We start from the raw sequence: 21,885 nt of genomic DNA, 5'->3' as shown, positions 1-21,885 counted from the left end.
TCTTGTGTTGCAAGTCATTTTGGCAACAAATCGAGGGTACGCCTTAATCATAAAGAACCTATGTTAAACCACTGTGCCATAAAAGGCTTGAAGAAACTTGCATGCTTCATGTTTTTCTCTTTCTCAGACGTTTTCATTACTTTCCTCCTCATTGCGTTGCTGTGCTCCTCAGAGAGGTCTGTCCTGCCTACCTTGTGTACAGTCACAGCTCACATCCCTCTCCCTGTCCTCTTGCCCTCCTGTAGTTTCTTAATAGAATTTAATCACAGCTGGGCATTTCATTATATAGCTACGTAATGTTCATTTTAATTTCCCTCTTAGAATGTAGCATCAGTAGAGCAGGGAGAGTTTGCTGATGTACCCCCAACATACAGACTAGCATTGGTACACAGTAAATAAGAATTTGTTGCATGAATGAGGGAACTTCAGAGTAGAAGATGGCAAAGAATTAGACCTGGGTCCAAATCTTAGTTCACCCACTTAGTAGCTTTGTGACCTGGAATAAGTTCTAGGCTTCAGTTTTGGTTTCTTTTTCAAATTCGTAAAACGTAATAATAATAATTTCATAGACTTATTAATTTATAGATCTGAATATTAAATAATGCACTTAAAGATAAGTTTAGTAAATAGTAGTTGTATAATCAAATGTTAAGTAATAGCTGCTGCTATAAGAATCCTTAAATATTAGTTGTTAACTCTTAGATACTTTATAATGCTGAGTACTTGTGCAGGAAATTTTTAAGGTTTTATTTATGTTTTTGTAGGGAACACAAAACAGAATTTCTGCTTAAACGTTGTTATTAACTCTTCTATAACTATTGGAATATTATTAAAATATTCTTGAAATCTAAAGCAAGATCGCTCAACCTCTATTGACACATGGCGGCAGATCATTCTTTGTTGTTGGTGGAGCTCTTCCATGCGTTGCTGCATGTTTAGCAGCATCCCTGCCTCTACCCATGAGAAGCCAGTAGCTAACCCTAACTCTCACCATTGTAGGGGCTTCCAAAAATATCTCCAGACAAAGGCCTGAATGGGAAAAATTGCCCCTGGTTGACACTGATTGATTCGAAAGGATGCCAGTGCTGAAGGAATGAAGTACATAATTCAGATGCCTAAAGACATAAACTTGGAAGTTCCCTTGTGGTGCAATGGGTCAAGGATCCTGTATTGCCGCATCTGTGGTTTAGGTCACAACTGCAGCAGTGGTTGAGTCCCTGGCCTGGAAACTTCCACACAACATGGGTGCAGCCAGAAAATAAAGATGCAAACTTAAAAGAGTGTGGTTTTCTTTATCTGATTATATTTCACTTTATTTGAAATATATCAGTTTCTAGGAAAAAATTAGTGGCCTGACTGGCCAGAGAATGTTTTGTAAAGTATAACATATCATTACAAAAGGATTGCATAGAAATGTTCATTTATGAGTTGTTTAAGTATATGCATCCCAGTCTGGAAGCAGATTATATCTCATTGCCATTTTTAATTATGTTTCACTTATACTGCCCTTTTTATATTTAGGTTAATTAAAGAAAATAAGAAGCATCAGGAACTCATCTTAGACATTTGTTCAGAAAAAGATAATTTAAGAGAAGAACTAAAAAAAAGAACAGAAACAGAGAAGCAGCATATGAACACAATTAAACAGGTAAAAAGACAAAAATCTTTAAAGTCTGTTCAACTTAGAAAATAAGTACATTCCTGAAAATTTGTATATAAATTGAAGTTCTGTGAGTTAAATCATACTTTAAATACATAAGATTGCTTGGTATGTGAAGTGTTCTCTTTGATGAACTAGGAGTCAGAGCCTGATTTTTTTGTTTTTTGTAAATTTGTATTTTTATATGATACGTATGACTGTATTCTACTATATATAATCGAAATCTGAGAAGAAGAGATGATTTGTTTGGCAGTCAAATAGATTGTTTTTACCAGTTAACAGAAGCAGTATATATGTAAAAGTTTACATCTGGCATTACAGTGTTATTAAGCATGTAGTTTAATATGGTTCCATTTTCAGTATTTGTAAACTATCCTGAAGACTGGTGTCTTACTTTAGATTTTATCTGACTAGCTAGCCTCCCCAGCCATTCCTTTCCTTTACCTTTTCATTTCTTTGTCCCCCCCTTCTTTCCTTCCTTCTTCCCTCCCTCTCTCTCCCCCCTTCCTTCCCTCCTTTTTCTTAAAAAAATGTACTGTGATACTTGAATCAACAAAGTGCATATTCAAGACTGGTACCAAAGCTGAGTTGCCTTTTCTTCTGTGGAAAGAATTAGAAACAGTGTAGCCTTAAAAGAGTCTTTCTTTTTTTTTTCTTTTTGTCTCTTTTAGGGCCACAACCAGGGCATGTGGAGGTTCCCAGGCTAGAGGTTGAATCAGAACCTACACCACAGCCACAGCAATGCGGGATCCAAGCCACATCTGCGGCCTACGCTGCCCCTCACAGCAACGCTGGATCCTTAACCCATTGAGCGAGGCTAGGGATAGAACTCTCATCCTCATGGATGCTAGTCAGGTTCTTTAACTGCTGAGCTACGACAGGAACTCCGAAAGTCTTTCCTTTTGTCTCACCTTTCACGGAAGACTATACCATGAACTTAAAAGCAAACAGCTGATAATAATAAAATTTAAAACAAGTTTCACTTACACCTTCGTTTACTTAATGAACCTTTACATAGTTGGAAGGTGACTGTATTTGTAAAATTTTTGTGGTCTAAGGCTACCACATGTAGATCAAACTTAAAATTTTAAAGTGTTAAGGACCTTCAATAATAGGCCGAATTCTTATTTTGGTAGGCAGATCACTGCTGATGGCCAGAAACTTCACACTGACTAGATGGAGGCAAAACCAGAGCTGTGTTAGTGGCTGTGCCTTTTTAAAAGGTGTATTAGATACACCTTTCTTTTGCTTTCCAGTATAGTAGGGATTTCTTTCTTAATTTTATCTCTGGATCTATATGGCAGCCACTAGCCATATAGAGCTATTGAGCGCATGAAAGGTGGTCAGTTGAAATTGAGAGGTGCTATGTGAAATACACATAATTTCAAAGACTGTACAAAAAAGGTAAGATGGCTCAGTTTTTCATGTATATATATATATATATATATATATACAAACACACTCACACACACATATATATATAGGGTTTAATGAAACATTGCTTCACCCATTTCTTTTTGCTTTCTAAAATTTGATTACTAAAAAATTGTGACTTGTATTTCTATTGGACAGTGTTGCTCTAGATAATCTCATGAGGGAAATCAGTACACAAGTACTATATATATATAAGCTAACATTTAGGGTTTTTTTATAGCAGCTTTATTGAGATATAATTCACATACCATGTAGTTCACTCGTTTCAGTATATAGTTCAGTGGTTTTTGTGCAGTGTTTATCACAATTTTGGAAATTTTTATTACAAAAAATCCCTGTGAATTCATTAGTGGTTATTATTTCCCTCCAGCCCCTCTCATCTATTTCTCCCCAGTCTGTGGAACAACTGACCTACTTTCTGTGTTTATATATTTACCAATTCTGAACATTTCATGTAGATGGAATTACATAGTATGTGTCCTTCCCCTTCATGTAAATGGAATCATATAATATCTGGCTTCTTTCACTTGGTGTAATGTTTTCAGGGTTTCAGTCAAGTTGTAGCTTATATTAGTACTTAATTTAATGGCCAAGTAAGAGTCCATTATATAGATATACAACATTTTGTTTATTCTTTCATCATCTAATGGATATTTGGGTTGTTTCTACTGTTTGGCTGTTATTAATTAATAATGCTGCTTTGAACATTCATGTGCAAGTTTTTGTGTGGAGATATGCTTTCATTTCTTTTGGGTGTATACCTAGAAGTGGAATTGTTGGGTCAAAATGATTATAATTTTTTGAGGGGCTGGCAGACTGTTTTCCAAAGTGGCTGCCCATTTTATATCCCTTCCGGCAGTGTTGGAAGGTTTCGGTTTCTCCATATTCTTGCCAACACTTGTTATTATTGAACTTCTTTATTATAGCCATCTTCATGGATATAAAGTATCTTGTAGTTTTGATATGCATTTCCTTAATGACCAGTGAAATTAAACATCTTTTCCTGTGCTTGTTGGCCATTTATGTATCTTAATAGATATTTCTGGGGAAGTCCTTTGCCCGTTTAAAATTTTTTTTTTGTCTTTTTTTTTTTTTTTTTTTGTCTTTTGTTGTTGTTGTTGTTGTTGCTATTTCTTGGGCCGCTCCCGCGGCATATGGAGGTTCCCAGGCCAGGGGTTGAATTGGAGCTGTAGCCACCGGCCTACGCCAGAGCCACAGCAACGCGGGATCCGAGCCGCGTCTGCAACTTACACCACAGCTCACGGCAACGCTGGATCGCCAACCCACTGAGCAAGGGCAGGGACCGAACCCGCAACCTCATGGTTCCTAGTCGGATTCGTCAACCACTGCGCCACGATGGGAACTCCCTAAAAATTTTTTAAATTGTTGAGTTGTGACAGTTGTTCTTCTTTGTTTTTTTAATTTTTTTTTCTTTTTATGGTCACACCTGTGGCATATGGAAATTCTTGGAGTAGGTTTTGAATCAGAGATGCAGCTGAGGCCTATGCCACAGCCACAGAAACATCTGCCACTTATGGCACAGCATGTGGCAACGGAGATCCTTAACCTACTGGGTGAGGCCAGGGATTGAACCCACATCCTAAGGGAGATAACATCAGGTCTTCAACTTGCTGAGCCACAACAGGAACTCTGTGATAGTTCTTTTTATATCTGTATTATCAGATATGTGATTTGCATTTCTCCCATTCTGTGGGTTTGTTTTCACTTTCTTGACGGTGTGCTTAGAAGAAGAAATGTTTTAAATTTTGTTAATGTCCAGTTTTATCTATTTTTTCTTTTGTTGCTTGTGCAGTTGGTGTCATATGCAAGACTGATTGCAAATTGAAGATCATGAAGATCTACCCCTATGTTTTCTCCAAGAGTTTTATAATTTAGGCTTTTATATTTAGGTCTTGATTCATTTCGAATTAATTTTTGTATATGGTATGATGTAAAGGGTCCAAAGTCATTCTTTTGTCTGTGGCTGTCCAGTTGTCCCAGAACTATTTATTGAAAAGACTGTTCTTCCTCTATCGAATAGTCAGGACATTCTTGTTGAAGACCAATTTATATGTGAATTATTTCTAGAGTCTCAATTCTGTTTCATTGATCAACTTGTCTTTCATTAAGCTGTTCTGATTTCTGTTGTTTTGCAGTAAGTTTTGATGTTGGGAAGTGTGAGTTCTTGAATTTTGTTCTTCTTTTCCAAGATGGTCAGGCCGTTCTCAGTTTTTTGAATATTACCATCAACTTATTCTGCAGTGAAACCAATGGGGTTTGTTAAGGATTGCACTGAATCTGTAGATTCAATTTGGAGAGTATATTGCCATCTTAACAATAGTAAGTTTTTCAGTTCACAAACATGGAATGTCTTTCAGTTTATTTAGATCTTTCTTTAAAGTGTTCTCTAGTTTTCAGAATAAATTTTGTGATTCCTTCATTAAAATTATTCCTAAGTTTATTCTTTTAATGCTATTGTGAATGGAGTTGTTGTCTTAATTTCATTTTCAGTATGTTAATTATAAGTGTATAAAGAGATTTTTCTTATATTCTATAACTTTGCTGAACTTGTTATTCTAAAATTTTTTGGTGAATTTCTTAGGATTTTCCATTTATAAGATCATGTCATGTGGAAATAGTTTTACTTCTTCCTTTCTCATCTGAGTGCCTTTTATTTCATTTCTTGCTTGATTGTCCCAGCTGGACAATACAATGTTGCGTAGTATTGAAATACTGAGTATTATTGAAGAAGTGGCAAGAGTGGATATCCTTCTTGGATTTCTGAAGCCTTGCCTTTCACCATTAGCTATGGGTTTTTTCACAGATGCTGTCAGGTTGAAGAAATTCCTTTTTATTCCTAATTTGTTTAGTTTCTTTAAATCATGAAAAAGTATGAAATATTACCTAATGCTTTTTTTTTTTTTGCATCTGTTGAGATGATCATGTGTTTTTTGTTTTGTTGATAATGGTATCTTACAGTAATTTCTGGATATTAAACCAGAGAAGATGGTTATGGTGTATAATTCTTTTTACATATTTCAGAATTGATTTGCTGGTGTTTTGTTGAGAATTTTTCTGTCTATATTCATAAGAGATAGTTGCTCTTGTAGCCTTCTTTTCTTGTTAAGATCTTTGTCTGGTTTTGGTGCCTGGTTGTACTGACCTCATAGAATGAGCTAGAAAGTGTTCTTTTTCTGGGGACAGGGGGAAGAATTTGTGAAGAATTGGTGCTAAATCTTTGAATGTTTTGTAGAATATACCTGAGTAGTTATTTAGACCTGAATTTTTCTTTGTGGGTAGTTTTAAATTTTCTCTTATTGATTTAATCTCTTTACTCATTACAGGCATGCCTTTTTTAAAAAATTGTGCTTCATATTCTTGCACTTCACAGATATTGCGGTTTTTACAAATTGAAGGTTTGTGGCAACCTGTGTTGTCAGATGATGGTTAGCATTTTTTAGCAATAAAGTATTTTTAAATTAAGGTATGTACACTTCTTTTAGACATAATGCCATTACACACTTAATAGACTATAATATAATGTATACCTAACTTTAATATGCACTGGAAAACCAAAAAATTTGTGTGACTTGCTTTATTGTAATATTTGCTTTATTGCAGTGGTCTGGACTGAACCCGCAATATCTCTGAGGTATGCCTGTATAGGTCTATACAGATTTTCTATTTCTTCTTGAGCCGTTTTTGGTAGTTCATGTCTTTCTGGAATTGTGCATTTCATCCAAGTTAAATTATTCATGGTATTCATTCATAATTCTTTTTATTTCTGTAAGGTCAGTATGTCCCTCTTTCATTTTGATTCTTGTGGTCAGTCTAGCTAAAGGCTTGTCAATTTTGTTGATCATTTTGAAGAACCATTTTTTGTTTTGTTGATTTTTCTCTGCTGCTTTCTATTTAATCTCCTCTCTAATCTTGATTCTTTCTTCATGCTGGCTTTAGATTTAATTTGCTGTTATAGTTCCAATGTCTTTGGATAAAAGTTTAGTTCCCTGATTTGAGACCTTTCTTATTTTTCAGTATTCATGTTTATAGCTACAAATTTCCCTCTAAACGCTGCTTTAGATACATCCTTTAAGTATGTTGTATCTTTATTTTTGTTACCTAGTATTTTCTAATTTCTCTTGTGATTTCTCTCTTGGATATATAGAGGTTTAATTTTTATGTATTTGTGAAGTCTTAAATTTCTCTCTGTGTTATTGAGTTCTAATTTCATTCCTTAATGGTTGTTGAAGAAGATGGACATTGTATGATTGCAGTGTTTTAAATTCATTAAGATTTGCCTTATGACTGGCATGTATTCTGTCCTGAAGAATATTACATGTGCACTTGATGAGAATGTATATTTGCTGTTGCTGAGTGGAATGCTGTATAGATGTGTTAAATTTAGGTTGTTTTATAGTTTTGTTCAAATCTCCTATTTCCTTGTAATCTTCTGTCTATATGTGTTCATAATTAAAAGTGAGGTATTGAAGTCTCCAAGTATTATTGTTGAATTGTCCATTTCCTTCTTCATTTCTCAGTTTTTGCTTCATGCATTTTGGTGCCATGTTATTAAGTGCATGTATATTAATAATTGTCCTATCTTTCTGACCCTTTTGTCATTTTGAAGTGAATCTAAAGTATCTTTGTAAATAGCATTTTGGTTTTTATTCCAATCTGGATAATGTTTTTATTCTAGTGTGACGGTCTCTGCCTTTTGATATGATTATTTAATCTTCTCTCATTAAATGTTACTATTGACAGTTAGATTTATGTCTGTCATTTGAAAATTTTCTATGTCTGTATTTCTGTATATCTTTTGTTTCTATTTTGTTTCCCTATTTCTCATATACTGCTTTTTTTGCATTAAGTGAATATATAACATTTATGTTTTTTTCATTATATTTTCACTATTTTTTTGAGTTATTACATAGGTAATTATTCTAGAGCTTGCCATCCATCTTTCCAGAATCTGCTTCAGATTTGTATTGACTTAATTCTAGTGATATAGTAGAACATTGCTAACATTTACTTTTAATTTCTATGGTTGAAGTGTATTCATTGCATTCTTTTATGCTTATTACATTGTTTATATTTATTTGAAGTATTGGTGGTTTGTTATAGCTATAAAAGTAATCTGGGAATAATTTTCTTTACAGTTAGAGTTAAGAATAGAGGAACTTAATAAAGAAGTTCAAGCTTCCAAAGATAAAGTAGTAACTCAAGACATTGCAGCTAAAAATGCAATTCAGCAATTGCACAAAGAGATGGCCCATCGGATGGAGCAGGTATTTTTTAAGTCATTATTAACTTTCTGATGATTCTTTGTTTATTAAAATAAACTAATCCTATTAGACGGTTTTGGACAGTTTTGGACATTAGTGGTGCATTAGAAATAGGACATTTTATTTGCATAAAAATTAACCTTTTTAAAAAAACGGTAAAGCAGTGTATATAAATGCATGCTAACTACAAAAAAACTTCAACCTTTATTTCTCTAATTCTTTACAGTATGCTACCCTGATGAACATTAGAAACATATGTCAGTTCTTAAACATGTCATACTTACTGAAGGGAAATATAGAGGATAAGATGTTAAGAAGTTGTTGGTTTTAGTGGACCCAAACATAAAATAACTTCATTAAAATAACCTAGTGAGCTTTTTAAAGAATGTGTTCTTTGGAGATTAAAAAAAAAAAAAAAAAAATGAGAAGTTCCCATCATGGCTTAGCGGGAATGAATCTGCCTAGCACCCATAAGAACACAGGTTCAATCCCTGACCTCTTCCAGTGGGTTAAGGATCTGGCGTTGCCGTGAGCTGTGGTGTAGGTCGTAGATGTGGTTTGGATCCCACATTGCTATGGCTGTAGTGTAACCTGGCAGCTGCAGCTCCGATTTGACCCCTAGCTTGGGAACCTCCCTGTGCCGCGGGTGTGGCCCTGAAGGACAAAAGAATAAATAAATAAAAAATTTAAAAAGGTAGTAAAATATGCACAATAACAGTTCAAACATTAAAAGATGTCTTCCAAACCTTTTTTCTCATTTCCCCACTCCCTTCCCAGAGGCAACCATTGATGCCAGTTTCCGGTGTATCCTTCCCAAAATGTTTGTTGCGTGAAACAAGCATGTATATATTTCTTTTCTTCCTACCATCCTCCCTCTTTTTTAAACAAACGGCAGCACACTACATCTACTACTGTGTGTCTGTTTCCTCTCTGATGATGAGGAGTGTAGGTGGGATTAATTATAGTAGCTGATATTTTAAGTTTTAGCTGCATGCCATCCCTTGGACAAAATGCTTTATAAGTAATAACTTATTTAATATTCATGATAATCCTAGGAGGTGGGTAATATTATGGGGATTATGGAGATTATTCTATTTAATGATTTACAGATTGGCCTCATTCCTTTTTTCTCCTAACTTTTTTTCTGAAAATTTATTTATTTATTTATTTATTTTTGCATTTTAGGGCCACACCCATGGCTTTTGAAAATTCCCAGGCGAAGGAGTCAAACCAGAGCCACAGCTACAGGTCTATGCCACAGCAGTGCAGGATCTAAGCTGCATCTGTGACCTATACCACAGCTCATAGCAATGCCAGATACTTTACCCACTGAGCGAGATGGATTGAACCCCCGTCCTCATGGATACTAGTTGAGTTTGTTACCACTGAGCCACGACAGGAACTCCCTCTTCTCAACTTTTTGATTTGAGAATTTTTAAGCCTGTAGAAAAGGTAAAAGAATAGTAAAGTGAACATTTGTCTAGCCTTCACCTAGAGTCACCAAACCTGGTGAGTTTAATTTAGAAATAGTTTCCTAGCATACATTCGTGCACACATAAGTGTTTACTCCTCAGTTTAATGTTCCAGCTTGAGGTTTCTCCATTTCTCAGAACAGATATGTAGAATGAATCTGAACCTCAAATTTACAGGAGGGTAGAGTTAGTTATAAATTCTCAGGGATTTAGTTTCCCTCATCCCCACATGACCTGTTATTGGTCAGTGAAGGTTTCAGCCCTAGCAAAGCATTCTGGATTCCTGCTTCCTCTTAGATTTTTTTTTTTTTTTTTTTGGCCCTGGGGATTTCTTATACTTTCTTGGGAATTCAGTTGTGCATTAAAAAAATATATATATATATATGTCATTGTTATATTTCATGTGAAATTTCTGGTGTTTAGAATAGGGAGGGTTTATCTGCCACATTTGGAGTAGAATTTTCTTTTTTTTTTGTCTTTTGTCTTTTTGTTGTTGTTGTTGTTGTTGTTGTTGCTATTTCTTGGGCCGCTCCCGCGGCATATGGAGGTTCCCAGGCTAGGGGTCGAATCGGAGCTGTAGCCACCGGCCTACGCCAGAGCCACAGCAACGCGGGATCCGAGCTGCGTCTGCAACCTACACCACAGCTCACGGCAACGCCGGATCGTTAACCCACTGAGCAAGGGCAGGGACCGAACCCGCAACCTCATGGTTCCTAGTCGGATTCGTTAACCACTGCGCCACTGCGCCACGACGGGAACTCCTGGAGTAGAATTTTCTATACATTTCATCTTAATTTTAGCTGGCTATTGAATCCTCTTGATTAAGTCATGCTTTATCTTTATGCGAGTCAATGGTAATCATCTTAAACTGATTCCAGAAACTTTCACTGGCCCCCCTTCCTTTATCTGTGATGGAATGGACTGATTTTCAATAGACTCTTAAATAAATTGCTGTATTTTCTCATTTAATACTTCCAATAGTTCCGTGAAGTAGGTGCTACCATTATCTGGAGCGGGATATAGAAATGTGAACTTTTGGCATCTGGGTTATCTTTTGCAGCTGATTCAGGGATGACAGAGTCACAGGACATTCTGGTGCACCTTCCATGCTATAGTCAAGAAACTTATGTTATCTACTGCAATTATCTTTTTTCTGTTTTTTTTTTTCTTTTTTCTGCTTCTTATCTCTCAACTTTAATGAAGTTTCCATGCTGAACCACTTATCTTATTAAAACACAATTTAATAAAAGATTCTGATTTATAAGTCCTCCTTTGGCTTCCTATTTCCTGTAGGATAAAATCTCAGATCATTGTTTCTTTCAGGATCTTCTCTACCTCCTGTTTTGCTTTTTTCTTTTTTTGGTGTGGTGTTTTTTTTTTTTTTTTTTTTTCCTTTTTTGTGCTGTTCCTGAGGCATGTGGAAGCTCATGGGCCAGGAAGGGAACCCATACCACAATAGCAGCCTGAGCTGCAGCAGTGACAACACTGGATCCATAACCCACTGAGCCACAAGGGAGCGCCACCTGTTCTCTTTTATAACTATTTCCTCCTCACTGTAACCAACACATCAAATTTAAACCCTAAGAAGTAATTTAGTATCCTCCAAATATATCATGCTATCTTCTACTTTAGGCATTTGGACATAATAACCACTCTACTTTGAATTCCTCTCCTTGACTAATTCCTCATATTCTACTGAATCCTACTTAACCTTCAGTGTCTACCTCAAGTATAGCACCTAGTTCACGTGTAGATAGCATCTTTTACCCTTCATGCCAACCCTTTCCAGGATGTGTTAGTATTGTTGTATTTTCAAAGAACTTGTGCATTCATCCACTAGAAATTATATTGTATTATATTACTTGTATGTTATTCTTCCAAAGTAGGAACTATGACTTATTTTTGTATTCCTAAAAGCTAATAAGCATAAAGTTGTCATAAAACCAGATTTCTTTTTAAGTTGACATTATCATTAGTTGACCTTGTCTAAGTAGAATTATTCATTTATCTAAAAATCTAGCTAATTTTCTTAGTTCCACTATAGTTTTGTCAGTCTGTGAGCACATTTAGTCCTCAGAAATCTCTGTCATCTCTATTCCAGTGTTTTCTTTAATTTTTCTTGAAAACTAATGGGGGAAAAAAACCCCAGTGGGATGATTTTAAAAGTACTTATATGTATATGTATAGTATTTTGAGTGGTTACTAGTTGTGCTTATCAGCTGTACCAGGACTTCATGAGACTTTGTCAGTCACTTTTCATCAGAGTGTAGGTTTTTCCACATTCTCCTAACACTGTATGTACTTGTATTGTTATACTATTAGTTGGAGTTTACCACTAGATGCCATTGAAAATTCTTAAAGTTTGGAGCTCCTGTTGTGGCTCAGCGGTTAACAAACCCAACTAGCATCCATGAGGACATGAGTTCAATCCCTGGCCTTGCTCAGTGGGTTAAGGATCCAGCGTTGCTGTGAGCCGTGGTGTAGATTGCAGACACAGCTCAGATCCTGCATTGCTGTGGCTCTGGCATAGGCTGACGGCTACAGCTCTGATTGGACCCCTAGCTGGATCCTCCATATGCTGTGGGTGTGGCCCTAAAAAGATAAAAAGACAACAACAAAAAAATAAATTCCTTAAAAAAAAAATCCTTAAAGTTTAAATGTTCATCTGTTGCTCATAATCGCAAATTACTAGAGAAATGCAGATCAAAACTGCAGTGAGGTAGGTACCACCTCACACCAGTCAGAATGGCCAGCATTAAATCTACAAAGAACAAATATTGGAGGGGTGTAGGGGAAAGGGAACTCTCCTACACATGCAGTGGGAATGTAAATTGGTGCAGCCACAACAGTACCAGAGTTCCTCAAAAATAAAAATAGTTACCATATGATGCAGCAATCCCACTCTTGCACATATATCTAGACAGAACTATAATTTGGAAAGATACATGCACTCTTGTGTTTATAGCAGCACTGTTCACAATAGCCAAGACATGGAAACTGAAATAACCATCAGCAGATGAGTGGTGAAAGATGTGGTGTACACACACACCACACCACACAGAGGGGAATATTACTCAGTCATAAAAAGAATGAAATTTGCAGCAACATGGATGGACCTAGAGATTATCTAGGTTACTGAATGAAGTGAGTCAGAAAGAGACAAATGCTGTATGATGTCACTTAGATGTGGGATCTAAAATATGACGCAAATGGACGTATCTACAAAACAGACTCACAGATAAGAGAACAGGCTTGTGGTTACCAAGAGGGAGGGAAGGATTGGGTGTTTGGTCTCCGCAGATGAGGGCTATGTATATAAAATGAAGAAACACATGATCTTGCTGTATAGTACATGGAACTATGTTCAGCATTCTGTGATAAATCATAATGGAAAAGAATATGAAAAAATATGTATGTGTGTATATATATGTATAATGCATATATATATATATATATATAAGCTGAATCACTGTATAGCAGAAATTAATACAATATTGTAAATCAACTGTAGTTCATTTTTTAAAAAGCAAGAGTGCCAGTGTAAAAATGGATCCATTTTCTATAAAATATGTGCTTCATCCTATTTGCAAACTTACTTAAATGAAGGGCTATCCTTCAAGTTTTCATGTATGAAATTTCAGAATGTGGAAATTGCCTACGGAGCTTATGCCTACAGAGAATTTTAAATGAGTATATAGATGTCATACTTAATCCAATTAGGTATTTCTTATTAAAATGCAAAGTACTTTAGAAAGCTTTTCATATACAGGAAATCAGTGACACTAATTAGAATATCATTTTTGCAAGGAAGCTAAAATTACAGATATTAGAAATTGTCAGCCATACACTCAGGGTCTTGGCAGAAAACAGAAACTGGTAATTTGGGAGACTTTCATAAAAGGACTCTTAATGAGTTATGGGCGAGATTTAGGGAGCCCAACAAGGGAACCTGCATGATCCTGGGGCTCCTCGAGGAGCCATTATTACAATTTGGGCTAAAGGAATAAGGAGAGAGTGCAGGTTAGTCTAACTCAGAGGAGGTAGTTGTATAGAGAGGGCACCTAACAGGAACAGCCAACCTGTGGTGAATCTAGAGGAGCCACATCTCATTCTCTGCCTACCCTCTTGATTTTCTGCTTAGCACTTCCAGTTGTCCAAATCCAACTGGAAGTATGGGGCAAAGAAACTTGTTGGTATGGTCCCTGGTGGACATTTTCCTGGAGTACAGAGTGGACTAGGAAGGAGTGGACAAGCGAATTTGAAAGGATAAACAGAAAATAGCAACCATGTTAGCTAAAGGAAGAGGAATAGGGAAGGGAAGAAGCAAATATTAGTGGTATTGATTTGTTTATTGTATTATTTCTCTATTTTAAAATATTATGACACAGTTCCTGAAGATGTGAGAAAACCAAAATGTACATTGGTGATATTATAGGCAAATATTTAATTTTTTTCTTTTTTATTTGAAAAGGTATAGGCTTTTTTTTTGTTGTTGTTTTTTACCACCCTGCATCATACGGAGTTTCTGGGCCAGGGATTAGATCTAAGTGGCAGTTGCAGCTTATGCCACAGTTACATCAACGCCAGATCTTTTAACCCACTGTACCAGACCGAGATGGAACCTGTGTCCTAGTGCTGCAGAGATGCTACCAATCCCGTTGTGCCACAGCAGGAACTCCAGTAAAAAGTGTGTTTTATTAATGCTGGATATTTTTTCAAAGGCCAGCAAGAAATGTGAAGAGGCACGCCAGGAAAAAGAAGCAATGGTAATGAAGTATGTAAGAGGCGAGAAGGAATCTTTAGACCTTCGAAAGGAAAAAGAGATACTTGAAAAAAAACTTAGAGATGCAAATAAAGAAAATGAGAAAAACACTAACAAAATTAGGCAGCTTTCTCAGGAGAAAGGACGGTTGCACCAGCTATATGAAACAAAGGTATAACTTTTGATATCTTATTTGAAACTTATTCTCTTCCCCCCCTTTGCTTTATTTAATCAAATAATCATAACATGGTTAAATCACTGTTAAACATAAAGATGTTATTATTAGCTTACTTTCAAAGAATGTGAATGCCTTAGTAATTCCAGTGCCATTACCTACCTGCAAAAAATATTTGCTGTGAAAGATGAGAAACTGACACATGTTGTTTATTAGCTCTTTTTTAAAAACTTTCCTTAAAAATCTATATGTTGAAGAAATGACTTTGTGCTTCAAAGGAACGTTTTATTTTAGTAAAAGATACACATGATGGTGTCAAAAATGTGAGTAGTTTTTGAGTCAGAAGTATGATATCACCAGAATCTTAGTGTACATTACTCATCATAGAATAGAATTTATATTTTTCTTATAGAAAAACATGTTCTTCAATGCTTTCCAAGGAGATTTAATTACTGAGCTGTTTAATTACTGAGCTATTCTTGCTGTTAACTAGCAGCCTTATAGCATGGTCTTGTGTCTAGTTGATTATCAATTTAAATTTTAGTTCAGGAATGTTGTCATTGTTGTCAGGAATTCTGAAAAAAACCAGTTTAATTCATATTTCACCTTAGCGTCAGCCACTTGAGAAGAATCAGAAAGGTATGCTTATTACAACATAATGGTTGATTAAAATGTAAATGTTCATCATCTTATGTCTATTAAATTGGATTTATGATTTTACTATCTTCTTATGACTTGAAATTTAAATCAGTTTTGTGGCTTGTAGGCCATAATGTGCTAGCCCCTGAATTTTAATGTTATTGCATTGATTATCTTAAAATACAAAAGATGCACAAATGATTGGTTGGTTGTTTAAATGAAAAATATGACCTTGTGATATTATTTTAGGAAGGTGAAACTACTAGACTCATCAGAGAAATAGACAAATTAAAGGAAGACATCAACTCTCAAATCATTAAAGTAAAATGGGCACAAAATAAATTAAAAGCAGAAATGGATTTACACAAGGTGAGTGCTGAAATGTAGCAGAAAAATTATTAGAATCAGTTTTAAGAGCAGTGTAGTTATAGTTATTAATGAGGCATTAAGCTTATTTTAATGACTCCTGTAGAATAGCTTGGGCCTGAATATTTGGTGATTGTGAAAAAACATTTCTTTTCATGATTTACATATTAAATTGGATAGAATGTTGTTTTATCATTCATTGTTTATAACCCCCAAATTGACTTTTCTTTAAGCATTTTTGGTAAGCTGTATTTTGTATCAAACATTGTCAGAAGTTCAAGGAGAATGGAAGAATATGTAGGTTATCAAAATTGAAAGTAAACTCTGGACATTTCTTAAAAAATTGGTGATGAGTTTCTGTTATGGCTCAGCAGGTTGAGGACCTGACATCTTTGTGAGACTGCAGGTTTGATTCCAGGCCTTGCTCAGTAGATTAAAGAGCTGGCATTGCCACAAGCTGTGGCATAGCTTATAGATGTAGCTCAGATCCGGTGTTGTTGCAGCTGTGGTGTACACAAAGCTGCAGCTTTGATTCAGCCCTTAGCCCAGGAACTTCTATATGCTGTAGGTGCAGCTGTAAAAAAAAAAAAAAAAATTAGTGATGATAAAATTCTTATAATCAAGAAATATAAATTCTTATTGAAATATAAATGTAATAAAAAGCTTTCTTACCTGTTTATTATGAATATAATTCCATGGTTATTGTGCATAATGAATATCATTAAAAAATTAATAAGTGACTATAAAGACTGGTACCTGATACCATAATTTTAAGTACTAACTGAGCTGGTGTAAGCAGTAATAAAAATCTGAAGATGATAGAATGTGAAATTAAAAAAAAAAAAACTTTGAAATGCGATTTAAACAAAAGAGGAATGTTATTTATAATAGTTTCCAAATTTTCAAAAATAGGCTTAATGATATTGTTTAAAACCATAATCATTGTTACCTCTGAGTCTAAGGCGAAAGAACTGCTAACTCTTGGATGTTCATATGTAATATTATCAGCAAAAGGAGTAGGGAGAGGTGTCTGTTGACAGTAGTCAAAAAAAGGTAAGAGAATGGTGAGCTTCCCTCAGTTCTGAGCTAATTACTGATCAGCAAATGAGTCTAGGGAAACTACGGGCAGAGAAAGAACTGCCAGAATGGAGTAGGAGCAACAATTATTAGAGCTCACACAGGGCTACAAACTATTTAAAATTGTATTTGACACATAAGAATCTCTCAGTTACTTTGTTTTAATGAATGAAGTATATCTACTATGTGCCAGGCTGTTGTTAATGATATAGAAGTGGAGGGGAAAAAGAAAAACAGAAAAAGTTCCTCTCTCTCTCTCTCCTCTTGTTGAGTGAATTTTCTAGTATTAAAAAAAACCCAATATTTGAAAAAGCCTTCAAATGTTTACACTTTAAAAGTGATACAGTTTTAATATGTCAAAGTATTATTAAAAGACCTGCGACTGAAACTATATAACTAGGTACTTAATTGTACAGTAGATTTATCCAGAAATAAAATGACATATAAGAAGCAGGGTGTAGATACAGTTTAGATAATTCAAGAGATGAAGGGAAAGGCATTCCAAGTGGAGTAAGAACAAGAGCAAAGGGAGATGAGTATTTGATGTTTGGGAAAAGCAACCTAACTAGAACACAAGGTTTATGTTCAGTGTTCCTTCATTAATTCAACAGATATTACAAGAAAATTAATATATGGCACGTACTGAGCCAGGTGTTATCCAGAAGCTGTATCCTCAGTGAGGGAAACATGTAAGCTACGGTAGAGTGGTACAGTCTATGGATTGTTATCATCTAGGGATGCCCTGGATTCTGTCTGTGAGAAGGCGGAATGGCAGCTTCTCTGGAGGGAAGCTACTAGGAGAAGATGATACCTAAACTCTCATTTGACTTTTTTTTTTTTTTTTTTGCTTTTGACGGCCGCACTTAGGGTATATGGAGGTTCCCATGCTAGGGGTCTAATCGGCCTACACCACAACCACAGCAACAGGGGATCCGAGCTGCATCTGTGACCTATACCACAGCTCACAGTGATGCCAGATCCTTAACCCACTGAGAGAGGCCAGGGATCGAACCTGCAACCTCATGGTTCCTACTTGGATTCATTTCCACTATGCCACGACAGGAACTTCCCTAAACTCATTTGAAATCCAGGTGATAGCCCAAATCATGGGGCTGGATGGGTACTCCAAAGGAGAATGTTGGAGAAAGAGCCCAGGGCAGGGCTGTACAGTCACCACAGGCAGTCAAGGAGACAGAAGGCAGTGATGAAGTGGGGAAAAAAAACAGAAGTATGTTTTCTTGTAATGGAAACAGAAGAAGGCTATTCAAAGAATCAGGAGTGATGAGAACTGGAGCAGGTAAGTCAAGAATAAAAAATGAAAAAAAGCAATTGGATTGATGAGAAAATAGTCCCTGGAATTACTATTTTAGGAGAGTGGTTAGGAACAGAAACCAAATTGAAGTATGAATCTGTAAAAAAGTTTTGACTAGATACTATGGCCATAAACCAGAGAACTCTTTAATGTGTGTCTACAAAAGGACTGCTTAAACACTCTACTCTTTTGTCTTACCACGTTAATAACTTCTATTGATTTTCTGACAACTATCAAATTTAACTTTAACTGTGCAGGCCACATTAGCTTTTGTGAGAAGCATAAAATGTTATTACTAGTATAGTATCTAATTCCAGTGGCAGTGCTAAGACAAGAACTTTCCCTGCTCTCTGGTCATCGTTCTCACCATTCATCACATCACTGTGCCAGCCTTGTTGCTGCCTATAAATGAAAAACTCGGTTTTCCTCTGGTGTGGGCAAAATCCAGTTCTCCCCTACTCTGGGTCTTTTCCCTGTGCATCTCCTTTACTTTTACACAGAGCACTTCACTTCTGATGACACTTCTGGTTATCAATACGTGGAGGCTTTTCCTCACAGACAGCAATTCTCTGTGACACCAGCTGGGTGACCTACAATTTAATTCTTTGCCTTTTTTAGGGCCGCTCCCATGGCACATGGAGGTTCCCAGGCTAGAGGTCTAATCAGAGCTGTAGCCGCTGACCTACGCCACAGCCCCAGCAACGGGGATCCGAGCCGCGTCTGAGACCTACACCACAGCTCACAGCAATGCCGGATCCTTAACCCACTGAGCAAGGCCAGGGACCAAACCCGCACCCTCATGGTTCCCAGTCAGATTCGTTAACCACTGTGCCATGACAGGAACTCCTACAATTAAATTCTGACTCAGTCCCTCCAGAGATCTTGTCAGGTCCCACAGGTTAAAGGCGTGGTCCTGCAAGACTCCCCCATCCCTACCTCAGGTGCCAGTCACAAGCCCAGGTTATCACCTGTACGTCTGACCAACTGGCCATAGATTGGAGATGATAACACCCCCCTTCTTGGGTTTGGAAATTTGCTGCAGTGGCACACAGAACTCAGGGAAACACCTTCACCAGTTTATTAAATAATTATGATAAAGGATCAGATGAACAGCTAGATGAAGGGATTCATAGGGTGAGGTCTGGGGGTGGGGTTCCTTTGTCTCTGTGGAGTTAGGATGTTTTACCTTCTTGGTATGGATGTGTTCACCATTCTGGAAGCTCTCTCAACTTCATACTTGTGGTTTTTTGTGGAGGCTTTGCCATGTAGGCATGATTGACCATTAACTCCATTTTTAGCTCTTCTCCCTCTCAAGAGGATAGGGGCAGGGTTGAAAATCCCAAGCTTGTTTTTATGATTTGATCTTTTTGGAGACCAGCCCTCATCCAGGAGTCCAGCTAGAGTCACTTCATTAGAACAAAAGATACTCCTGTCACCTGGGAAGTTATGTAGGTTTCAGGAGCTCTGTTGTCAAGAACAGAGGTTAAAGACAGTATTAGAACAGGAGATGCTCCTAGTGTTTTTTTAATCACTTGAAAAGTTTTACAAGGGTTTTGGGAGCTCTGTCCCAGGAATGGGGGGCAGAGACCAAGTTATATTCTCTATTATCTCATATTACCTTTTTATCAATGTAGGAAACCAAAGATAAACTCAAAGAGACAACAACAAAATTAACTCAAGCAAAGGAAGAAGCAGATCAGATTCGGAAAAATTGTCAGGATATGATAAAAACCTATCAGGTATGCTTAAATTTTTTCTTTGTCTCTCTCTCTCTCTCTCTTTTTTTTTTTTTTTTTAGGGCCTCACCTGCGGCATATGGAGGTTCCCAGGCTAGGGGCCCAATCGGAACTGTAGCTGCCAGCCTACCACAGCAACATGTGACCTGAGCCATGTCTGCAACCTACACCACAACTCACAGCAATGTTGGATCCTCAACCCAATGAGTGAGGCCAGGGGTCAAACCCACGTCCTCATTGATTGCTAGTCAGGTTCATTAACCACTAAGCCATGACGGGAACTCCAGATTTTGTAATAAATTAGTAGCAAATTATGCTAAATATCAATACTCTTATTTCATTAAATTTTTGTATCTATAATATTTGAAATGTGTAATAATTTTGGTAGGGCAGGTAAATTAAATGCCAGTTATTTCCTGTGTTAAAGTACTTGCTGCTTAGATAGAGATCTTATTAGAGAAGTTTTTAACTAAATAAAAACACTACAAAATTTCAAAAGAATGAGGAGTACAAGAAAATGTACAACTTTAAAAAAAAAAACTATATTTGTTATATAAAGTATGCTCTTCAGTTGGTTCAAAATTGACATATTTAAAATCTTTCAAGCTTTCAATGACATATTTAAAATCTTTAAAATATTTCAATCTTTCAGTCATCAATTTTAGACCTATGAGACATGTATTTCATGATTAGTAAACTTAATTGCAAAAGCTTTCTTCACATTTCAAAGTGTAAAATTAAAAATTGTTATACTTTTGTCATTTCCTTGTCATTAGGAGTCAGAAGAAATTAAATCAAATGAGCTTGATGCCAAGCTTCGAGTCACAAAAGGAGAACTTGAAAAACAAATGCAAGAAAAATCTGACCAGCTTGAAGTGAGTAGCTCTGTTTTGTGTACCGTAGTGTAATACAGAAGGAGAGAAAGGACAAGCACTTACTCCCATCTACCCTTGAGACCTTTTGGAAGGAGCAGGCAACAAATTTTGGGTCTGGCTTAGCATGTAATGATTTTTTTTCTTTCCACTTTTTAAAAGATGCACCATGCCAAAATAAAGGAACTAGAAGATCTGAAGAGGACATTTAAGGAGGGCATGGATGAGCTACGAACACTGAGAACAAAGGTAATTCAGTCATTAGTCATGACTCCACAGAAAGGGTAAATATCTTTTATTTTGGACTCATTCTGATTTTTAAATGTTGGGGAAAGGGGAAAGGATATTTATATAAAAATATTCCAAAATCAAAGAACTTTGTGGAGTAGCATATCAATTCCCTAGTAACAAAATCGACTCTTACAGAAATAAAAACATCTTCCATTCAGTCTCTCTCTTTTTTTTTTTTTTTTTTTTTTTGTTTTTCTGCCATTTCTTGGGCCGCTCCTGCGGCATATGGGAGGTTCCCAGGCTAGGGGTCTAATCGGTGCTGTAGCTGCCAGCCTATGCCAGAGCCACAGCAACGCGGGATCCGAGCCACATCTGCGACCTACAGCACAGCTCATGGCAACGCCGGATTGTTAACCCACTGAGCAAGGGCAGGGACCGAACCCGCAACCTCATGGTTCCTAGTCAGATTCACTAACCACTTCGCCACAATAGGAACTCCCCATTCAGTCTCTTTCTAAAGTATTTGCCAGACATTCTTGTTTCATAGCATGTTTGCTGTATCTGTAACTTACCCTTGAGCCTCTGATCTGAAAGCAGTCTTGTTAGCAAATTAATTGGGGAGATATATGACTTTAGAACTGTGAGTTTCAGAAAACAGTAGAAAGACTTTACTTTTCTTCTGGGTATATTTCCTAGTCCTTTTAAGTTTTAATTTTTAACACTCTCAAATCTTCTCCAGTGTTACACCTTTATTATATTCCTTATTATAAGAATAATATCCCTGTATTTTCAAAGTGTCTTTCATGTATTCTGTCTGTTCTTTATGCCAGTTCTTTGGGGTGGATAATGAAGGTACACCCTCTTTTC

At 36.4% G+C, this 21,885-nt stretch overlaps 1 protein-coding gene across 1 annotated transcript in view; it reads left to right on the top strand.

Annotated features, from left to right (window-relative positions):
• The window catches only part of CCDC186 (coiled-coil domain containing 186), a 52,192-nt gene that overhangs the window by 14,759 nt on the left and 15,548 nt on the right, over positions 1–21,885 (top strand). The window contains 7 exon segments of the mRNA XM_001927027.7: positions 1,522–1,648; positions 8,251–8,379; positions 14,570–14,782; positions 15,674–15,793; positions 19,814–19,918; positions 20,692–20,790; positions 20,950–21,036. Of these exon segments, the coding sequence (XP_001927062.6) occupies positions 1,522–1,648; positions 8,251–8,379; positions 14,570–14,782; positions 15,674–15,793; positions 19,814–19,918; positions 20,692–20,790; positions 20,950–21,036 (880 nt within the window).

The sequence above is a fragment of the Sus scrofa genome, chromosome 14, assembly GCF_000003025.6.
Source record: "Sus scrofa isolate TJ Tabasco breed Duroc chromosome 14, Sscrofa11.1, whole genome shotgun sequence".
Classification (NCBI taxonomy): domain Eukaryota; kingdom Metazoa; phylum Chordata; class Mammalia; order Artiodactyla; family Suidae; genus Sus; species Sus scrofa.
The sequence above is the reverse complement of the archived record's forward strand: the minus strand, read 5'-3'. Positions and strand labels throughout refer to the sequence as shown.